This window comes from Salvia miltiorrhiza, chromosome 8, assembly GCF_028751815.1.
Source record: "Salvia miltiorrhiza cultivar Shanhuang (shh) chromosome 8, IMPLAD_Smil_shh, whole genome shotgun sequence".
In the NCBI taxonomy this organism is placed as follows: domain Eukaryota; kingdom Viridiplantae; phylum Streptophyta; class Magnoliopsida; order Lamiales; family Lamiaceae; genus Salvia; species Salvia miltiorrhiza.
This window is the reverse complement of record NC_080394.1, coordinates 56,444,831-56,468,660: the sequence shown is the minus strand read 5'-3', so window position 1 is coordinate 56,468,660 and position 23,830 is coordinate 56,444,831. Positions and strand designations below refer to the sequence as shown.

At 38.8% G+C, this 23,830-nt stretch overlaps 1 protein-coding gene and 1 pseudogene across 1 annotated transcript; both read left to right on the top strand.

The window, feature by feature from the left end:
- The first annotated feature begins 753 nt into the window (after positions 1-753).
- Positions 754-3,678, top strand: LOC130999307 (putative late blight resistance protein homolog R1A-4). Its single transcript, XM_057924822.1, has one exon. The coding sequence runs from the start codon at positions 840-842 to the stop codon at positions 3,576-3,578; it is 2,739 nt and encodes a 912-aa protein (XP_057780805.1). The 5' UTR covers positions 754-839; the 3' UTR covers positions 3,579-3,678.
- Positions 3,679-14,007: 10,329 nt separating this feature from the next.
- LOC130999338 (putative pentatricopeptide repeat-containing protein At1g12700, mitochondrial) lies at positions 14,008-18,783 on the top strand (annotated as a pseudogene).
- The last annotated feature ends 5,047 nt before the right edge of the window (positions 18,784-23,830 follow it).

Genomic DNA, 23,830 nt, shown 5'->3' with positions numbered 1-23,830 from the left:
ATTCAAAAAATAAATAAACAAACTGGAAAATAAATAAACTGAAAATTCAAAAATAAATAAATAAATAAACTTGTAATTCAGAAAATAAATAAATAAATAAACTGGAAAATAAATAAACTGAAAATTCGAAAATAAATAAATAAATAAATAAACTGAAAATTCAGAAAATAAATAAATAAAAAAATGGAAAATAAATAAACTGATAATTCAAAAATAAATAAATAAATAAACTTGAAATTCAGAAAACAAATAAATAAATAAATAAATAAACTGATAATTCAGAAAATAAATAAATAAACTGAAAATTTTAGAGGTAAACAGGAAATTGATTCGTGGACGGAGGGAGTATTTTTTATTTTATACTAGAAAATAAGGAAACTAAAAATGATACTCCCTTCGTCCCATTATAATTGACACACTTGCCTTTTTTATTTATCCCATTAGAATTGGCACTTTTCTAAAATGGTAGGTGGTCCCTATATTCTCTACACACATAAAATAAGTGGACTCTACTTACTTTACACTCTTAACCCTTTATTCTTAATTTCCGTGTCCAACTCGAAAGTATGAATTCTAGTGGGACCGGAGGGAGTATTTATTTAAAAGGATGATTCGTTATTATCAAATAAAGAGATTGTGGAGCACATAATATATTCGGTTTTATTAGTAAAGGAAAAGAAACTTTAATAATGCGGCTGTGGAACCCAGTCAGGAACTTTAATAATGAGATAGTTGTGGATCACAGCTAATGGAAAATAAAACGACTTGATTACTTATTTCTTTACGTCAATCGTCGTTCAGATTCCTCAAATTTCAACAAAATTCGACTTTGATTTGAGATGGCAGCTTATGCAGCTCTGGTTTCTGTGATGAACATCATTGAGCAGATGATGAGCCATCCTCGCCTTTCAATTGTATTCGACAAGAAACAGATTGAATCCATTGGGGAGAAGGCTGATGGCTTGCTCAACTTGATAACCAACACTAATATTGATGGAGGTAGCAAAGAAGCATCAGATCTGGAGAGTCAAATCGCATCTGCAGCTCACGCAGCTGAAGATGTGATTGAATCACACATTGTCGATCAAATTCATGCTGAGAAGAAGCAAGCACGGACCAACTTCATGCTGCGGCTCTGGCAACGGAGAAATCGACCCAGTCATAAATGCTCGTTGTCGGATCTGCAACAAATAATTGAAGAAATGGATGGTATCAAGAGAAAGGGTGCTGAGCTCAAGGAGAAATGGCGAGCGAGAGAGGAGCAAGCTACACATGGTGACATGGATGTTGTGGAGGAGAAACAACCTCTCACCACCACCACCGGAAAGGCTTCTCCGGTGGGACTCGAAGACGACGTGATCCACATCATGGACAAGCTCACCATACATCAACCCGAGCAGCACATCATCTCGATTGTTGGGATGGGCGGCATGGGTAAGACCACGCTTGCTCTAAATGTTTATGAAAATTCACTCATCCAGAGACACTTTGACATTCGTGCTTGGGCTACTGTATCTCAACAATACAGTGCACAAGAAATCTTTTCAAAACTTCTCTCTAGCATAGGGCAAAGTGGAAGTGGGAATGATTTAGAGGTAGAGTTGCATCAAACTTTATGGGGAAGAAGATATCTGATTGTATTAGATGATATATGGAGTGTCGAAGCTTGGGATGAGGTGAAGCGTTACTTTCCTGATAATGGGAATGGAAGTCGGATCGTTTTAACTACTAGGTTGTCGGATGTGGCTAGTGATTGTAGCTCTAGTTCTTGCTTCACCATGAAACCTTTAAAAAAGGATCAAAGTTGGGTGTTGTTTTGCAGAAACGCTTTCCAGCAAGAGCATTGCCCTTATCCTCAACTAGAAAGTGTGGGAAATGAGATTGTTAGATTGTGCAGAGGACTACCCTTGTCAATTGTTGTGATTGGAGGGTTTCTTCTCAAATCGCCTAGGACTGTAGGATTCTGGGAGGATGTTGCCAAGAATATAAAATCAATCCCCAATTCAATGGAGAAGCAAGAGATCTTAGATGTGTTATCTTTAAGCTATAATCACTTGCCCCCTCATCTGAAACCATGTTTTCTTTATATGGGAATTTTTGAGGAGGACAGTGAGATTCGTGCATCACGAATCATCAAACTTTGGGTTGCTGAAGGATTTATCAAACCGAAGAGAGCCCAAATGTTAGAAGAGATTGCAGAGGGGTACTTGAATGACTTAGTTGATAGGAATCTTGTTCTTGTTGGCAGACATCGATATAATGGGAAGATTAGGTCTTGTCGACTTCACGATCTGATAAGAGATCTGTGCTTGAAAGTATCTGAGAAAGACAAGTTCTTCTATGCCAAGAGGGCACTCCACAACATGACTGAGGAGCGTCGCTTCATATGTCATGACTTCATCGAGAGTGAAGATGTTCATGAGATGTCTGATGCTCTGATGTCAGCGCAGCTTCTTCGTTCTCTGGTATCCAGCAGATGGTCGAAGCTTCCGGTTGTGTTTAAGTTGTTGAGGGTTTTGACTATGGCTAGCGACTGTTCCGCGGAGGATATAATTCAGAACTTGAACCTGCGGTACCTTACTTTCCAACCTTTTGCTTTCGGCACCTTGGTGAGGCTTCCTTCTTCAATATCCTTCATTTGGAACCTGCAAACATTGACAATTGAAGCGAGACTTGTCGTTGCACCAATTGAAATTTGGTGCTTGTCACAACTTAGGCATGTGGAGTGCAAACGGATTTATCTTCCCCATCCTCCTCCTTCTCCAAATGACTGTGTTGTCATGGGAAACTTACAGACACTGATAAAAGCAGTAAATTTGAGGTTGAGTGAGGAGGTGTGTAAGAGAATTCCCAACACCAACAAATTGCATCTAATCTACAATGATAAGTTGGAGGGCTATGAAAAATGCTTGTTCGACCATCTCCACAATCTTGGCAGCCTACATAAACTTCAATCACTAAAGCTAGTAGTTTCCACCTTTCCTAAACGATCCTCATGCAATGCAGATCGGCTCAAGTGTGCATTTCCGGTATCTCTGAAGAAGATGTCACTGAAAAACTGCAGTCTTGTCTGGAATGATCTGACAATCATCGGTTCTTTGCCCCATTTAGAAGCTCTCAAGCTAGATAATTCCGTCAAGGGACAGAAGTGGAGTCCGGTTAACGGGGAGTTTCTCCGCCTTAGATTCTTGAGCATTATTGATTGTGATCTGAGATGTTGGGATGCAGACAGCTCCCATTTCCCAGTTTTGGAGAAGCTTAGACTTGAAGGATTGAAGCACTTGGAAGAGATCCCTTTGGATACTGGGGAAATTCCGACACTTGAAGTTATTAGTGTGGATGGATGCAGTGAGTCTGCTCAAATTTCAGCAATGAAAATAAAGGAAGAACAAGAGAGTCTAGGAAATGAGGGCCTTCAAGTTGAAATATCATCAAGTCTAGGAAATGAGGGCCTTCAAGTTGAAATATCATCAAGGAAGAAAGACTATGCAAACCAATTAAGGCGCTGGAGACAGGCAGCCCTGTTTCTTAATAATTTAAAAAGGCTGTCAAGGTCAACAGATTATCTCTACGATTGATAGCAGGAAATGAAGTTGTAAATTTTGCTGTGTGTTTGATTTTACATTTGGTATGAACGGCTTTCTTCAGCCAATCTAATAAAAAAAAGTTATTTCTTTATTGAGGTAGTCTCCTGTACACTCGGATTGTACCATACTCGGATCCTGATCCAGCTGAACTATTCAGGCCCGTTTTTTCTTGGAATGACACTAACACTAACTAACATTATTTTGTTTTATAAATGATACCATCATATTATATAAATAACACTATATCAAAATGACACTAATACTTAACATCCGGACAGGATAGTCTAGTTGGGTTAGGATCCGGGCAGGGTACAACGCAGATGTGCCGAAGGTTTTGTGTTCTTTCTTTCGCAACATTCTCCCACACTTGTTCCCCAATAAATCATTATCTCCGAGATTCCCACCCTGAAGCAACATAAACGCAAGTGTTTCCATGGTTGGGGAATGAGAAGAACGACGGACACTAAAAATCTGATTTTAAATGGCTATAAACAAATAAAAACATGATAGCATCCATATCTTCAATTACCTACTTTTAGCTTGCAAGATTGGATACATAATGAAAACAATTTTCCAGGTGAATGATGTTATTTCTAGGATGGCAGATATTTCTAGAGTGAGATTCATCACAAAACATATAGTTTGTGAGATTAAAGCAAGTTAATGCAATAAATCAATACAGAAAAACTTCCACTTACAATCTTGTAGCTAAAAGATCACAACCGAGCCATGGAAATTAGTTGTTTTTTTGCATTTATTTCAGTACCAGCAATAGAGTTGGAACAAGTTGCCAGAGCAAAAATATCAAACTGGCACACGCTCTAATTAAGTGGTCGTTTAGTTCGAGTAGAGGAATGGAAAGGGAATGGAATCAAATAAAGAAATGGAATGGTAACAATAAGCATTACTTTTATTGAGTGTTTGGTTTAACAATAGAAATAAATCATTAGTAAGGGATTTCCTTTTTTTTGTTTCCCCTCTATTTTGAGGGGTAACAAATTGGGTGATTGGATTACCCCCAAGTAAGGGTAATAGTTACCTTATTATCCAAACCAAACAATAAATAATGGATTCAATTAATTGATGGGTTAATTGCCGGAAAAACCATATACTTTTTTTATTTTTGGTTATTTCCCATGACAAAAAAAGTCTGAACAGAAATCCATGAATTGAAAACTTAATTGTAATTTTCCCCCGCGTCCATTTTTTCCCCAAATTGAATCCGAGGTGGCAATCGGATTTCCAGCGTGTCATCGCCGGGAATTGAACGAGACGACGCTGTTTTAATTTTAATTAAACGATGCAGCAGACCAGTCAACGGTCGCCTGAATTGGAGTTTTGCGGCGATAGTGAAGCTTTTTTTAGTCCCGTCACCTCAACCTCCGGCGCCAGCAAACCAGTCAACGGTCGCCTTGCCCGAGCCTCGTGACTCCACCCCGAGTCCCCGACGCCGGCGACGATTGGCAGTTGGCACGACAATTAGTTTTGAGAGAACTGATTTAGATCCCAGCTCCCACCTCCGCCGCCCGCATCTCGCCTCCAATCTCCGCCCTCTCGCCTCGCCGCTTCCACACACCGCCTCCGCCCTCCCCTTTCCTCTTCCAGTTCGCTCGCCTCTATTCTCATTAATTAGGGCTCATTGCTTGACAAAGCAGGGGGAGGGAGACAGAACCAGATCTGCGGCGCCTCTTTCAGAAATTTGGGTAAATGATTCAGATCCCGGCTCCCACTTCCGCCGCCCTTGTCTCGCCTCCAACCTCTGCCCTCTCGCCTCGCCACCTCCGCCCTCCCCTTTCCTCTTCCAGTTTGCTCGCCTCCATTCTCATTAATTAGGGCTCATTGCTTGACAAAGCAGGAGGAGGGAGACAGAACTAGATCTGCGGCGCCTCTTTCAGAAATTTGGGTTTCAGGCGGCGGCGATGTGGCTGCCTAGTCATCAGGCGATGTGGCTGCCTAGTCATCAATTTATTTTGACAGATGGAATGAATTATGCCACGTTGGATCGGAGCTCCATCGGAAATCGCCGGAAAATGGACGCGGGGAAAAATTACAATTAAGTTTTCAATTCATGGATTTCTGTTCAGACTTTTTTTGTCATGGGAAATAACCAAAAATCGAAAAAGTATATGGTTTTTCCGGCAATTAACCCTTAATTGATTCCCTTTCCAACCTCCAAAAACACCCAACCAAACATGGGCTAAGTCGCCTTCTTACGGGCTTCCTCTCGCCTAACTGCTCTATCATAGATCTCGTAGCAGCATCTTGAGCAAAAGCAAACACAAGAGAAGTGAGACACGAAATCGGATTAGAACTCAAAGGTTCTCACAACATGAAACCAACTTAAGAGTTAAAGTTTTTCAACCAATGTCACATTTTCAAATAATCTAGGCTGCAATCACAAGCATTTCTAGCAAGCATTTTAGAGGACTTGGTGATCAAGTTAATTCAAATGTAAAACCATTCCTCGTGTATCATACAGAATCATCAAGATGGCTTATGACGAACCACTTCAGATTCAAGATTCAACTGCTTTATAAAAGATAAAGTAATTAAACAGTCTATAACTAGCATATTAGACAAATAATAAAGTGCTTTTAGGAGAAAACCAAACAACAAGAGGTATACAGCCTAAGGAGTGAAAGTGATCAATGCATGGAGAGAAAGAAAGAACTTTGGAGGATCGATGTATAATTTTAGAGACAAAAATGCATGGAGAGAAAGAAAGAAGTGATCAATGTAACATGGCAGCTGCAAAACGTTGCATCGGAGATTCAAGAAAGAACTTTGGAGGATCGAAGGGAAAAAAATCAAGACCATCGAAGTTTGTTTCTTCTAGAAGAGAGAAATAATCATTAGATAGTAAGAAAAATATATAGGATAGCTCAAGAAGAAAAGTAAATTCATTAAATTATATATGTTGCTTCCTTTCTGGTAGATTAAGCTCTTGACAAGCATCTACACTCACCGAGTCGCTTCAAACTTCATGTTAATTGTTAACAACATAAAATGCTATCAATTTGTGTGGGATAAATCCATCTGTATACAAAGACCAGTTTGATAGCTTCTAGCAAATTTCCTTTCCTTTTCGAGGGAGGAGGTATCATTTCCAAAGAACTCTAATCGAAGCACGAAAGCTAGCTACCATATCAACAACATTGATGAAACATAACATTGCTGTAATCCTTGAGCATTCGAGCATTTACACGAGCTATTTATTTAACGAACTCTGAAAGAATTATTACAGTTTCAATAATTCAACCTGAAGTATTTTTTTGTCTAATCAACACCTCAACTCACCTTACCCTGCAACTCCTTATGTTACTAATCTTCCCATTTCTAAACCATTCTAGCAGTCAAGCAAAACCACCAAAAACTTCCATCAAGGTAACCACTTCATACATCAAGTGGAGTATAAACTGTGAATATATATGCACAACCATGGCATTTACAGATTTCATATATCAAGCTATTGAACAATATATATATATATATATATATATATATATATATATATATGCATATATGAAACATGATTTAATTGTTTTAACAATGAAAAGAAAAGAAAGGTAGAGTCTGCATATGTTTGTGTGTGAGAGTCGAGTCTGAGGAGTAGTGGAACGTCGCTGCTAGTTCATCGGCAATGGTAGAGAGAGAAGAAAGGGGGAGAGGGAGAACAGGGGCTGGGACGGCAATGGCGGCTTTTGCTGCTGATTCGCCGGAGTTTCGGAGGGAATCGCCGGAGTTGAGAGATTTATTTAAAATGTTTGGGCTTGATTTATTTTATTAAATCTGGGCTATTCTCCTTTTTTATTAATTGACATGGGCTGTTTTATTTAATTCATGTGGGCTGCGATTTTGTTAAAAAAAAAAAAAGAAAAAAATAAGAGGGCCTTTTTAATTTAATTGCTGTGCACGTTCATGTTCAAATGGGCTTCCTTGATTATTTAATTAAACCGTCATTAGTTTAATTAATTATTTTAAAGAGTGATGCATAATAATAATATATTGTATTTATTATTATGCGTATATTTTAAGCAATTACTTATCCTATGTTTCAAGCATGACATTAAATTGTATTTGCATTATGCAATAAAAGAATTTATGGTTTAATTGGTTTTAATTGTAAATCCAATCTATTTATTACTCCCTCCGTCCGCGATATCGTTTCCACATTGTGCATGACGCGAGTTTTAAGAAAAGTGGTGAATAGTAGTAGATATTGTAGTGAGTGGAGTTTGGGTCCCACTATTGTTGTGAGTGGAAGTTTGTGGACCCTACATCTATAAATGAAAGTGGAAACGATATCGCGGGGGGACTGGAATGACAAATGTGGAAACGATATCTCGGATGGATGGAGTATATGAAAAACACAGTCTATGGCAAAATGACAATTAAAGAATCATATTAAGGGTATTTACAAAACTCAACAAATCCCATAAAATAAAAATAGTCAACAAATCACGTATATTTTCTCTCTCCTCTCTCCTCTCTCCTCTTTCATCACACGGTTTCTTTCATTTTTCTATACTCTCTCTCTCTCTCTTATATTCTCTTTTTCATATTTTTGTGATTTAAAAAAAATCAAATTTTAGTTATAAAAATTATTCAATATATATATCTTAAATTAAAGATAAATGCAAGATCTTTAATTTGGTATAAAAATGATCAAATATGAATTTAAAACAAATAAATCATTATACTTTAAAATTTTAAGATGTTTATTTTTTCTCTCTCCTTTTTTTATATCAATTTTTCATTTTTTTGTCTTTTCTTATTACATGGTTGTTTTAAGGTTGTCGTTATTATTAATATTTTTCTCTCTCCTTCTCTACTACAAAATTTTGTTTTCACTCTCTTCTATTTTGATAAAAAAATAAATAAATATCATTGAAACATTATATTTATATGTTGGATTATTTTATTAAGTATAACATAAAGATACCTTTAATTCTTTTGTGGAAATATCACATCTCCTTAATACTAAACAAACATTTACTTTTTTCTCTTTGGTTTCCTACTGTATATAAATTTAGTGGCCTTTGCACATCAATTTTGAAATATATATTAAAATTATCCAATTATTATTTTTTTATTTTATTTTGCATACTCGCTTATTTTTTGGTCAAATTTTGTGCTGAAATACTATATGAAATCCTACGTACCATATTTGTCGATTACTAATACAATGTTAATTTGGGCATATTAAAAAAATGTCATTTACGTTTAAAATTAGCATCTAACTAAACAAATTAAGAATCGAAGTATTAAATTGAGAGAAAGTGAGATGAATGAAGCTGATGAGAGAAAATGACAAGAAGTAATACAAGAAATCAAAGTAATAGATAGAAACTCTTTTTGCTGCAACAAATTTGATTAGATATAAGGATTAGGAGAAAATGAAAATAATTTTAGGGTTTTTAATTGTCTAACAACCTGAAACGACGTTGCTTCATCCAACTGATGTTATATCTATTTTACCACGCGGTCATATTTATGTTAAGGTGGGATTATATGAAAAATAGAATTTTAAAAATGATTTTTTTTATTTTTTTAAGATTGTGAATGAAGTTATTTAATTACTATATAATAATAATGTGTGATGTCAATTGCCATTATAAGATAATTTAAATATTTTACAAATAATTATATATATACATTTTAACTTTGAAATTATACCTTTTTAGCAAAAATTGATTTTATAAATGTATTTAAATAAGTATGTTTGAAGGAGAAAGCTAAAGCAAAATGATATATTTCATTTTTATTGGAATTTATTTTTTGGCATCAAATAATTATTCAATTCTTTTATGAAACAATAGGGCCGGATGGCCCTATTGGTGATTGAAACTTAAATTTTGTCCACAAAATTTAAAATATCAATATTTGGCCATCTTTTATGTGTTCTACCTAATTTACCATTTAACCCAATAGATCCAACAACTTCCTTTGACCCGGATCCAGATTTAGGGATTAACCCATGCCTTGTCTACCCTCCAGACCCCCGACCCCACCCACCCCCCACCCACCCCCAGCCAAAAAAAAAATTTTTTTTTTAGTTCCCCTGCTTGTCTACCCCCCAGACCCCCGACCCCACCCACCCCCCACCCACCCACCCCACCACCCACCCCCAAGCCAATTTTTTTTTTTTTTTACTTCCCCTGCCTTGTCTACCCCCCAGACCCCCGACCCCACCCACCCCAAGCCAAAATTTTTTTTTTTACTTCCCCTGCCTTGTCTACCCCCCGACCCCACCCACCCCCCCCCAACCACCCACCCCCAAGCCAAATTTTTTTTTTTTTTACTTCCCCTGCCTTGTCTACCCCCCAGACCCCCGACCCCACCCACCCACCCCCAAGCCAAATTTTTTTTTTTTTTTACTTCCCCTGCCTTGTCTACCCCCCCAGACCCCCGACCCCACCCCCCCCACCACCCACCCCCAAGCCAAATTTTTTTTTTTTTTACTTCTCCTGCCTTGTCTACCCCCCCAGACCCCCGACCCCACCCACCCCCCCCCCACCACCCACCCCAAGCCAATAATTTTTTTTTTAACTCCCACTGCCCTGCCTACCCCCTGACCCCCGACCCTACCCCCCCACCCACCCCCAAGCCATAAGGAACTTTTTAAACACTTTAGATATTCCATTTAGGGTTTAGATTATCCATTTAGGGTTTAGATGTTCCATTTAGGGTTTAGATTATCCATTTAGGGTTTAAATGTTCCATTTAGGGTTTAGATGATGCTTTAGATGATGCTGTTGTTTCTATATTTGTTCTGCATGTTTGGCACTTATAGCACTAATAGTGCCATAAGTGCTAAAAAGACCATTTTACTTTATTTTATTTTGGATTTTCGTTGGCACTTATGGCACTATTAGTGCCATAAGTGCCATAAAATAAAATAATAAAGTAAAATTTTTTGGCTTGTGGGTGGGGTCGGGGGTCTGGGGGTAGACAGGGCAGGGGGAGTAAAAAAAATTTCGTTGGCACTTATGGCACTATTAGTGCCATAAGTGCCATAAAATAAAATAATAAAGTAAAATTTTTTGGCTTGGGGGTGGGTGGGGTGGGTGGGGTCGGGGGTCTGGGGGGTAGACAGGGCAGGGGGAGTAAAAAAAAAATTTCGTTGGCACTTATGGCACTTATAGTGCCATAAGTGCCTAACCCGACCCGCGTGCCTGATCCTACCCGGCACGCGACCCGCGCTCCTGACCCTACCCAGTCCGCCCAATTAAGGGCAAAAACGTCCCAAAGCTATAAAAATGGCCAAAATTTGTGTTTTTTCAATGTGTGGCCATAAATTGTGTTTTATGCTTCATTTTGGCTACTTCAAAATTTTACTCTTCTTTTATTAGAATTCTAAAAAATTCTAATAATATAATTTATTTTCCTACTGATCAATTGAAGCTTTTTCTAATAAGATGACATAGGTAATGAGCTAACGTAGAAAAAATAATTTTATGCATGATTAGCTCGTGTTTTAAAAATATATATTGTGATATAAATACTTTTTTATTATTATTTCTTCGTTTATTTTAATTTGAATTACGTGTTTATTCTATAATTTAATATTTAATATTTATTTTTTATTTATTTGATACATCATTTATTTATTTATTTTGATAAATTAACATGATTACATAAAGAAATTTAAAGGCCGCGTCATAGGGGCTCGAACCCAAGACCTTCGGTTTTAGACATTAACCCCCAATCACTTAGCCCATACACACACTACATTGTTTAATTTTGATGCAAAGCTATGTTCGTCGTGCATCGCACGGGCAAGTGTACTAGTTATTAAAGAAAATCAAGTAAAGATATTGTTGGTGTCCTTAACTCAAGAATTTTAGTTTTCAATTATTTATTTAAGGGTTAAGTATCAAATAAGCCCTTAACGTGGAAGCCCTTATTACATTGCCGACCCTATGGCAAATGGGGTATCAAATAAACCCCTATCGTAATTAATTTTGAACAAATACACCCTTAGACCTAACGTCCACTTAACTGCCGTTTACTTATTATTATTTTTTAATTTTTTTTTGGTAGGTCCCACTTAACAGCCACATCATCGTCTACAAGAGGAATGGTGAAGACGATGATGTGGCTGTTAAGTGGGACCTACCAAAAAAAGAAAAATTAAAAAATAATAATAAGTAAACGGCAGTTAAGTGGACGTTAGGTCTAAGGGTGTATTTGTTCAAAATTAATTACGATAGGGTCGGCAATGTAATAAGGGCTTCCACGTTAAGGGCTTATTTGATACTTAACCCTTTATTTAATTTTGAAAACCCGACGTGATGAATCGTAGAATGTCAAGCACTTCACTATGACTTAAGATTAGATTTAGGAGACCTATTAAGAATATAGATTTCTTGTAGGCTTTATGGATCGTGAGGACTAGCGCTTCTATTCCTATTCAGAGTTAAGATTAAACGACAGGCTTTGCCTAATCAGGTGGGCTTATTTTTCAAATGTATGATTGAGCTATTAAGCTTAAATGTTTCATGAAATGCAAACTGTTTATCCAATAAAATATTTTTGTGCACTCTACCATGTTTAAGGCTCGCAAAGTTGCACACCTCGACCAAAAATCGAGGCGGTGGAAGGCGCAATCCACGTCTAACCTGAGCCTCCCAACAAGGGATGAAGGAAGAAGGAAGGTCGTCGTCGTCAGGCTTCTCGAAAGCCCTCGATTGAGGATAAAGGGCGAAACCAGAATCGGGGAGACGAAGCTGCGCCCGAAGACTAGATAGATCTGTTTCGAGTAACAGGAGAAAAAAGAGGGCAAGAATATATGCAGAATCGATAAGAGAAAGGGAGAATGTAAACCAGATGAGAAGAAGATGGAACGATTAAGAAATCGAGGAAGATGAAGGGGAAAGTATAAATTAAAATAAAAGGGGAGTAAAAAATAACTTGCGGGAAAATTAGCGGTGTAGAAAGAAAGAAGTGATGAATGAAACATGGAAGGTGCATATCACAAAGTGATAGGAACCCAAGACCTAGGGATGTCAATCGGGCCAGCCCACCAGGTGGTTTTCGGGCTAGTCCTATCGGGTTCCGGGTTAGTCGGGTGCGGGCTAATCGGGTTGTAGGTTTTTTCGGGTTATAAATCTTCAACCCTAACCCTAAACTTTCGGGTTTCGGGCTAGCCCATCGGGCTAATCAGGTTAAAGGCGTAAAAATAAAATTATCATTTGTATTTTATTATTCCTAATAATCTAATGTATAATGTATAAAATATACATAGATATTAAAGATATAAATTATATAGCAAAGCATGAAATGCAAAAATATAAGATATTCAAGATTACATAAATAAAATTATATTAAAATGAGATAGTAAAATTTAACATGTATCAATGCACTAGAATCAATCTGGATCATTACTGAATAATTAGTGGATTTGCCATGCACGTCTCATTGACAGAAAAAAAATTGGTATCAGTTTAAAATGGTATACTAATAATTAATTTCTAACTAATGAGATACTAATAATCAATTTCTACAAAAAAATCCGTAATTAATTTCACTTTTTTTTAATGAGATTGCACACACACACACATATATATTCTAACTAATTAATTTCACTTTTTTTAATGAGGCTATATATATATATATATATAAGCAAATACCATAGATCTAAACATAGCAGAAGTTGTAACTGGATGCATCAGTCACAATTCCGTCAGCCCACCGGGCCAGCTCATCGGGTTTTCGGGCTAGCCCTATCGGGTTCCGAGTTAGTCGGGTGCGGGCTAATCGGGCTGGAGGTTTTTTCGGGTTGCGATTTTTCAACCCTAACCCTCTAATTTTGTCGGATTATTCGGGTCGGCCCACGGGTTTCGGGCTGCATTGACATCCCTACCAAGACCATCAAAGTTTGTTTCTTTTGGAAGAAAGAGACAATCATTAGATATGCCGATTGCCCTTAAATATATAGGATAAGAAGAAAAGTAAATTCATCAAATTATGTTGCTAAATGAGACTAGTTATCTAAATTCTCATATCAGAAAATTTTATAAGAATTTCATTATTCAATGAAGGAAGTCTAAGCTTTAATTTCACATTCATAAAAAAATTGGAGCTAAGTTCAAACACAAAACTATATATATCTAGGATTAGTTACTCACCTTTTCTACTTTCCCTTTCTTCCAATTCCGCAAAGCTCGTTTTTCACCTTTATTCTCACCAAACCCTATCTCTCCATCTTCCCCAATTCTTCAGCTAATTAGTTACTCTTGACTGATTCATCACCAAAAAAGTAGTTAAAAGTATGAGAAAGAAAAATAATACATAATCCGCAAAATCTGAATCTATCCTATTCTATAGAAATAGTTTTGCCTATTTTATTGTTTTCTGTTGTGTTTTTCTTTGCAAAGCCTATTTAACACCAACACCCACTTTGTTTTTTTTCATTCAACTTACCTGCTTTTGCACTTAGCAATCTCTCAAAAAAGAGTGAGAATGAGTCGGAATCACGCTGCCATGATTTTGGGAAGAATTATCTCCAATTCTTCTTTCAATTCATCCACTCTCCCCATTGCTTCTCTACACTCGTTTCTTGTCCTATCAAGATTCCATTTTTATAATCTCAGCCACCAAATTAGATACTTCTCCGCCAAACCCAGATTCAATCTTGATAATCTCACTCACCAAATTAGATACTTCTCCGCCTATCATAGATTCGATTTTGAATCTATACGTGAGCCCAATGATGCCGTCGCTCTATTTCGGGATATGATGAGAACGGAGCCACTTCCTTCTGTTAAGCTTTTCTCGAGATTGCTGAGTGCTGTGGTGAAGCTGAAACAATACTCTGCTGCACTTCATCTGTTCGACAAAATGCTTAAAAGGGATGCTCCCGTAAATCACTACACGTTGAGTATTGCGATTGATTGCTATTGCCGACTCAAAAGGCCTGATTTTGGGTTTGCGATCTTAGGCAGTTTTTTCAAGAGTGGGTTTGAGCCTACCGTAGTAACCTTTACTACTCTCATCAAAGGGTTACTGTTGATTGAAAGGATCCCAGAGGCAGATAAATTGTTGGGGAAGCTGTCGGCCTACCAACTGTGCGATCCCAACGAGTATACGTATAGTACCATAATTAATGGGTTATGCAAAGCTGGAGATATTCTACACGCAATTGATTTGCTCTTAGGGGTGAGCATCGGTTCGGTTCGGTGCAAAACCGAACCAAAAACTCAAAACCGAAAACCGAACCGATGGTTAAAATTGGAACCGCACCGCACCAATTGGGGGTCCAGAACCGAACCGGAATCGAACCAATAAAACCATCGGTTTCGGTTCGGTAACCGAACTGAACAATGCAATTTATTTTATTTTATTTTTTTCGAAAATACCAATTAAAAATTGTAAAATAATGTATAATACACAAATTTCAAATGTCAAATCCCCACAACATGAACATGATAAATAATTATATATTATAATTGTGAATTAGGGTTTTAGTTTTAGGTTAAAAAATTATAAAATAATTATATATAATAAAATATTAATATGTATCGGTTCGGTTCGGTTTAAAATCGAACCAAAAAATGGAAACCAACACCAAACCGAAAGTTTTCGGTTTTTACTTTTTAAAATCGAACCGAAAATCGAACTAATAGAATTGGGACCGAACCGCACCAATCCAGTTCGGTTCGGTTCGGTTCGATTTTCAGTGTCGGTTCGGTTTCTGCTCACCCTTATTTGCTCTACTTATTGGAAAAAGGAAGAGGGAGCTGCAAACCCAATGCCTATGCTTACAACATAGTCATTGATGGTCTATGCAAGGAAGGAAAGGTGGACGATGCTCTCCAACTCTTCTCCTCTTTGGGTGATAAAGGGATTTCACCAAATGTCGTGACATATAATTCAATAATTGAGGGGTTGTGCAATAGGAGAATAATGGGCGAGGCTGAAGACGTTTTGAAGAAGATGATTGCTGATCTGGTCAGCCCAAATGTGGTGACATGTGATTTTTTTTTTATCAGAAAAAAAGGAAATCTTATAAAATAAATGGTACCAGAAGTACCAACACAAAGTTACACAATTTCACATGACACTTTCTCAGTCATCCAAGAGGAAAAACTGAGCTCAGTTTTGGAAAAATTAAAAATCTTGTTCCAACTCCAAAATCTAACTTTGATGTCGCGAATCACATTCTGAATGTCCCAGGGTTTCCCTTCAAAGCGGCTGTCATTCCGGTTCTTCCAAAGTATCTAGATAACACACATCCAAAGTGCTGTAAGAAATTTTCGGCTCTTTATCTTCCCCAAATTGGCAAAAGCTTTAAAGTGCTCTTCGACATCGCGTGGCCAAGGGCCACTGATCCCCAACCAGTTCAAAATTCCGTTCCAAAGCGCCGTCGTCTTCGGACATTCCAGGAGCAAGTGATTAATTGCCTCGACTTTGTGACAGCATGCATTACACGTGGTCTCTTCTTCTCCGAGGTGAATGTCCTTCTTCTAAGGTTGTCGCACGTTGGAAGTCTCTTTCTCAGAATTCTCCATGTAACAATTCTTGCTTTCTGTGGAGCCGGTGTGTCCCACACTTGTTTCATCAGCTCTTTGTCGAAGCTCGCTTGTGAATCCGGAATCCTTGAGCTTTTGATTAGATCATAGGCTGGTGACATGTAATATGTTTGTGGATGCTTGGTGCAGAGATGGAAAGGTGGAAGAGGCCGAACATATGTTGGTGTCTATGAAGGAGATTGATGTACAACCCAACATTGTCACTTATACTTCATTGATGAATGGATACTGTATGCAAGGGAAAATGGACGAAGCCGGACGCATTTTGCAATTGACAGTTAATTCTGGAATCAAGCCCCGATATCATAAGCTACACTAGCTTGATGAACGGGTTTTGCAAAAAGGGGCGAGTCGATGAAGTTTCACGTCTTTTTACCATAATTCCTGCTCTAAGATTAAAGCGCGATGTGGTTTCTTATACCATAATGCTAGAGGCCTTATTTCGTGAAGGCAAATGTGTAGATGGCTTGAAGCTGTTCAATGAGATGGAAGCTCTACAAGTGTCTCCGAATATAAGGACTTATAATATCTTGTTGGATAGTTTGTGCGGAGCTCATGGTATTGTTGAAGCTTTTCCGGTGTTGCATACCATGGAAGATAAAGGCATCATTCCAGATATAGTAACATACAATATTCTGATTGAGGGATTGTGCAACGACAACAAAGTCAGAGAAGCAAAATGTATGTTCCACGATCTTCCATCCAAAGGTTTGCAGCCTGATGTCGTAACATATAGTATCCTCACTGGTGCACTTTGCAAAGAAGGGCAGATAGAGGAGGCTAAATATCCGTTCCACGTGCTCCTATCAAAGGGTTTGCAGCCTGACGTCATAACTTATACGATCCTTATCGGTGCACTTTGCGAGGAAGGGCGGATAGAGGAGGCGAAGGATTTGATGACGCAAATGGTAAGCAGCGGTTGCTTGCCTAATAGTGTAACATACAATGTTTTTGTTCGAGGTCTTCTCAAAATGAACAAGATGTTTGATGCAATGCCACTGTTGGAAGAGATGGATTCAAGGGGATTCACACTTGACAAAACTGCATATTCGATGTTTATTGAAACTGGGAGATGGGAAGGTAAATATAGCGTTTTGTTTAATAAGGTTAAGAAACTCGTACCAAAGGACTTCTATTCTAGTTAGGTTTTATGTTGTGTTTGAAGGTCGAGAATTATTGCAATAGAGATTAACGGGAAAGTGCAATTGCTTATTTGTTTATTTAATCTTTATGTTATGATGATTTAAAATGTTTCAATTTTGTAGTTGTAGGCACTGTTGGTAGGGGTGGTAAAACGGTTCCGGTTAATCGGTTTTAATCGTAACCGAACCGAAAAAACCGATTTTCGTTTAACCGATAACCGGTTTTTACCGGTTCGGTTCGGTTATCGGTTAGTGTGTTCATCACTAATCGGTTAATCGGTTTAACCTGTCGGTTAACCGGTTAAACTGATTAACCGGTTTATTTTATATTAAATTAATTAATTTATATTTTAATATTTTAATTTAAATAATAACATTAATATTTCAAGTATCTATAAAAAAAATTGTTCTAAATTATCACAAGTTATGAATTAGTGCAGTGGATAAGACTTTATTCTTTCTTTCAAAGGTCAAGAGTTCAAATCCTATTGCACACATTCTACAAATTTGAATTTTTTTAAATAAAACCGGTTCGGTTTTAACCGAACCGACCGGTTTACCAGCCCTAACTGTTGGTGGGATTGTTTACTTTGATTGGGAGTTGCTCAGCTATGCACCTTGACTTGCAACTTCTGCATTCATTGTATGTGCAAATTGTAGCTACATTTAATTTAGTTTCACAATGTAAGAATTATGCATATGAATTCTTGATTGAATCAAGATCTCTATTTTGTCTGACCAGTGAGATTTGAACTCGAGACCCTCCAATACCTCTTGTGGTATCTGAGGTTCTTTGTCATCATTGAAAACTGAATATCGAAAATAATAAGCAATTAGTTTCTTGGGGAGAAAAAAAGGAACATAGAAAAAGCATCACCTTGAAGAAGAACTGCTGCACGAAACAGTAGGAATAGGAACGAGTGATGGCAGGGATGTTAATGGGAGAGAGAGAGAGACAGATGTTACTGTTGAGCTCTATCTGTGTATTAATTGTTTTTGACTTGTCAATAGTTTTTAACTGCGTCCTGTTTGGGAAGCATGAAACAGATTCTAAAGGATAAGGGCAATGTTCTTGTTGGAACTTTCCTTCAAGAACTTGCAACTGCCACACATCTCGTGTTCAAGAACTTGAAAAGCAGAGGTGTCTGCAACCCAACACACGACATCACAACCATCGATTCTCAACAACTTGAGACAAGGAAATTCTCCGTTGAAAGCGCTCCCAAGAAAGAGATGGATGCAAGCATCTTGTTCATTTTGATATCATGACTTACAATATCGTGTTGGGTGGCTTGAATAGTGCTCACCGTATTGATGGAGCATTTTCCGTTCGTGTTGAATGTTATGGAAGATAAATGCTTCATTTTCGACGTAGTAATATATAATATTCGACATAATAACATATAATATTCTCATTAAAGGTTTATTCTATCAAAAGGTATGTAAGCCAACGGTGTAACATAAACAATCTACATTGGTGCACTTTGCAAGAAAGGACAAATTGAGAAGGCTAAGGATTAAGTGCTACATATTAAGAGAGGTGGTCTCCTGTGCACCCGGGTGCACCGTGCATCCGGGCGCAAATGACACTAACACTTACACTAAATGACACTAACACTAACACTATCTTAAAATGATACTAACACTATTTTGTTTTACAAATGACACTATCATGTTATATAAATAGAATTGTCACGAAATGACACTAACACTGTATTAAAATGACACTATTATGTTATTGAAATGACACTGTGCACTCGGGTGCACCGTGCACCCGGGTGCACCGTGCACCCGGGTGCCAGGAGAATTTGTGATATTAAGATACCAAGCATTTGAATGCTTGGTATCTATATTTAAAAATAAACTTATTAATAAAAGTAAGGTAAATAATATGTTGTGACAGAATAAGATTAAAGAGCACAATCAAACAGAAAGAAGACACAGTTTTACGTAGTTCACCAATTTGGCTACATCCACGGGCAGATATGACAACATAATATAAGTGATAATTAGTTACCTGATGTTTGAGGTGAATTGTTTTTCAAAGAGAAACTGTGAAACGGTAAATTTAGGCAAAGTGATACATCGCAGGGATCAGGTGAAGAACAAACTACGGGAACCATCACGATAGAGAGACCTCGTCGCGAGATCAAGAAGCCCCTGCGCTACCATTGATGCTGATCAAGTTCCTTAGTTTCTTTTATCGTTGTTTTATTTTAATTGGGCTTGGGCTTACTTTATATTTTGGACGTGGGCTGATTTGTGAGGCCCGTAGTGTAGGACTAACTTTTCTTTTGAATGTAGTTGAAGATTAAAAGCTAGGGTTGCCGTCTTTTGAAGGATATCAGATATCAAAATTGTAAAAAACTCTCTTGCGTGATCGTTAACGTGACTATAATACGCAGCGTATTATTGGTGCTTTCATTACGCTGAACCATGGAGCATGGTGCAGGAGACTTGCAGCAGAAGTTCGGCGCGCTTAGTGCCCAGGTGGACGACTTTGTGCGTCTTAGCTCAGAGGGCCAACAACAACTCCGCCAATCCCAAGCTGGGTTTCAGAAACAGTTAGATGAAATTATCGGACTCATCAAGTCAACACATACCTCTGGATCAGGGATGAATGAACCTCCACCACCATTTCGGGTATCCTCTGTTCGTCTCGATGTTCCTCGCTTTGGGGGTGAAGATCCACACTCTTGGGTGTTTCAAATTGAGGAGTATTTTTCTTACCACAATACGCCCGAAAATCAATGAATACATATCGTCGCGTTCCATCTTGACGGTAAGGCATCCACTTGGTTCCAGTGGTTGAAATCACAAAAAATGCTTCATCTTGGTCTAATTTTTTGTCGAGGGTGAAATCTCGTTTTGGGGCTTCGCCTTTTGAGGATCCGGGGGGACAACTCGCAAAATTTACTCAACACAACTCCGTTGATAATTATCAATCTGAATTTGAATCTCTCATGGCACGCACTAGTACTGTTTCAGAGGCCCTGTTAATTTCATTCTATATATCTGGCCTCAACCCTCACGTGCGCCGTGAATTGCAGCTGAATCGACCAAGTACTTTGGATGAAACATTTGCTTTGGCTAGAGTTTTTTAGGGCAAATTTTTGGACAATCAGGCTGACTTCCGCACTATGCCACGCGCTAGTAGTCGTGTCTCTTTTCCTACTCCGATTGGGACATCTCCTCGCACAACGGTGCCAATTACTAGTACCTCGGTAACGCCTCCCACCTCTAGCTCACCAGCCCCTAAGCGGGACACCAACACCATCCCAATTCGAACGTTATCACGGGCTGAGTTGCGTGAAAAACGGGAGCGTGGCCTCTGTTTCAATTGTGATGAACGTTGGTCCGTCAACCACCGTTGTAAGACTAGAGGATCCGTCATGCTTCTGGATGGCGAAGAGCTCGATACAGTTGATGATGACACCAACAACTGTTTTGAGGATGACGCACCTGACCCCCTAGATGTGGTTATAACCGGTGATGTTTCTAGTTTGCATACTCTTTCCAGCAAAGGTCTGCCGTGCTCCCTCCGCTTGTTTGGCCGGCGTGGTACTCAACGGTTTCAAGTGTTGATTGACAATGGGAGTACTCATAACTTTATACAACGTGCGCTTGCGGAGAAGTTACAATTGCCTATTCAACCAACCCATGATTTTCGTGTATATATTGGGAATGGCGACTCTCTCATTTGTAAACATAAGTGCACAGGCGTCTCGATTGATCTCCAAGGTACAACATTTTCACTTGACTTATTCATTTTACCTATTCGAGGTCCCGATGTCATTCTTGGTGTCCAATGGCTTGAGGAACTTGGTCGCGTCACACATGATTACAAAAATGCTCAAATGGAATTCCAATGGAAACGCAAGAAAGTGGTATTAAAAGGTGACACCACTTTGGGCAATAAAGAGGTTAGCTTCCATATGTTACAAGGTATGATTAAACGTGACTTGTTGGCTGAGGTGTTCGAAGTCTATGTTTGCCAAGTTGAGTCACCGGTCACTCCAACGTCTTGCGCACAAGGTATGGATTCGGTTCCATTGAGTCTTCGTGGAATTCTGACAGAATTCAAAGATGTCTTTACTGAGCCTAGTGGATTACCGCCACAACGACTTTTTGAACATCGAATTCATCTAGAATCCAACTCTAAACCCGTGAATGTTTGCCCTTACCGCTACCCTTATTATCAGAAAAATGAGATGGAAAAATTGGTACGCGACATGCTTGCTCAAGGCCTTATTCGACAGAGTCAGAGTCCTTTTTCTTCTCCGGTGCTGCTCGTAAAGAAAAAGGATGGATCATTCCGTTTTTGTGTAGATTATCGAGCATTGAATGTCGTCACTATCAAGGATAAGTTTCATATTCCCACCGTGGATGAGTTACTCGATGAACTAGGCAGCTCACGGATGTTCTCTAAACTAGATCTTCGGGCCGGCTATCACCAAATTCGAATGCACGCGAAGGATATTTTCAAAACTGCTTTTCGCACACACGAGGGCCACTATGAGTTTGTGGTCATGCCCTTCGGTCTAACCAACGCTCCTTCAACATTTCAAGCAACCATGAATTTCTTACTTAAGGAGTTTCTACGTCGTTTTGTGGTGGTGTTCTTTGACGACATTCTCATTTATAGCTCATCCGAAGAGGAACATGTGGAGCACTTACGGTCTGTTTTACAATGCTTGCAATCTAATCATTTTTTTGTAAAGCTTTCTAAGTGCAATTTTGGGGAGAGGTCGTGGACTATTTTGGGCATGTGGTAAGTGCAGGAGGTGTACAAGTGGATCCAAAGAAAATTGAGGCTATGATGGATTGGACTGAACCAGGGATGGTGAACCATGTTCGTGGCTTTGTGGGACTTACAGGTTATTATCGAAAATTTGTGAAGGGTTATGCTTCAATTGCCTCACCTTTGACAGATTTATTATGCAACGATAATTTTAAATGGACTGAAGCAACTTCTCAAGTATTTCATGCGCTGAAAAAGGCAATGTCAATAACCCCGGTCTTACAGCTCCCTAATTTTAGTTTGTCGTTTACGATTGAAACAGATGCTTCGAATATGGGCATTGGTGTTGTGTTACTCCAAAACGGGCTGCCCATTGCCTATCATAGTCGAAAATTGGGCATACAGTTGCAAGGGACATTCACCTACATCAAAGAACTATATGCAATCACCGAAGCCGTTGGAAAATGGCGTAAATACTTGTTGGGTCGTCGGTTTACTATCCGAACCGATCACCGCAGCCTTAAAGACATTTTGCAACAACAAATCCACACACCGGAGCAACAAAAATATGTACGTAAACTCTTGGGCTTTGATTTTTTCCATTGAATATAAACCGGGCAAGCAAAACATAGTTGCTGATGCTTTATCCCGGGCTCCGGACGATGAAGCTGTGAGTATCCATATGGCGGAAGCCATAACTGTTACAGAGTCGAGTTGCTTCACAATTGAAAGTTTGCCGATCCTTGGCTGCATTACGACAGGAGAACGAAACCCATGCTGACATGGTGGCCTTACACCAACAGATGGATCGCCGAGAGTTAGGGGTTGATTTTGCGATCGTGGATGGGCTGCTCACATATAAATCTCGATATTATTTGCCCTCTACATCTGCATTGAAGCTCAAGTTATTACATGAATTTCATTGTACACCACTTTCGGGTCATGGAGGCATCAAGAAAACATTAGTTGGGTTATCTGCCTTGTTTTATTGGCCTAAAATGCGAAGGGACGTCGAAACATTTATTCATCACTGTGTGGTGTGCCAGCAAGTGAAAAGCGTCACAGTTGCCCCAGTTGGACTTTTACAACCACTTCCCATGGAACGATCTAACCATGAATTTTATCACACACTTGCCTATTTTGCACGGGTATTCTGTTATCTTGGTAGTGGTTGATCGGCTAACAAAGGCAGCACATTTTGGGGCCCTCGCTAATGGGTTTACGGCAGCAAAGGTAGCACGTTTATTCACTGATATGGTTGTGAAGTTGCATGGATTCCCTTCTTCCATAATTTCAGACAGGGACCCAGTTTTTCTCATCAAATTCTGGGCAGAATTATTCAAGCTTAGCGGTACAACTCTCAAACATAGCTCCGCATATCATCCACAGACCGACGGGCAAACGGAGGTCGTGAATCACAGCTTGGAGCAATATTTACGAGCCATGACTTCAGACAGGCCGCAGAAGTGGTCTGAAATTTTAGGATGGGCTGAATTTACTTATAATACTATTTTCCACACGAGTATAAATATGAGTCCTTTTCAAGCCATGTATGGTCGTGCACCTTCCTTAATGCCACGCTATGAGCCGGGCTCCACTGCTGTGGAGGCTCTTGAATCTCTGTTATTGGAGCGTGATAAATTTTTGTTTCAGCTCAAGGAGTATCTGCGGATGGTGCAACATCGGATGGAACAAAAAGCCAATAAGAAACATCCACGGAACCATCGCGATAGAGAGACCTCGTCGCGAGATCAAGAAGCCCCTGCGCTACCATCGATGCTGATCAAGTTCCTTAGTTTCTTTTATCGTTGTTTTATTTTAATTGGG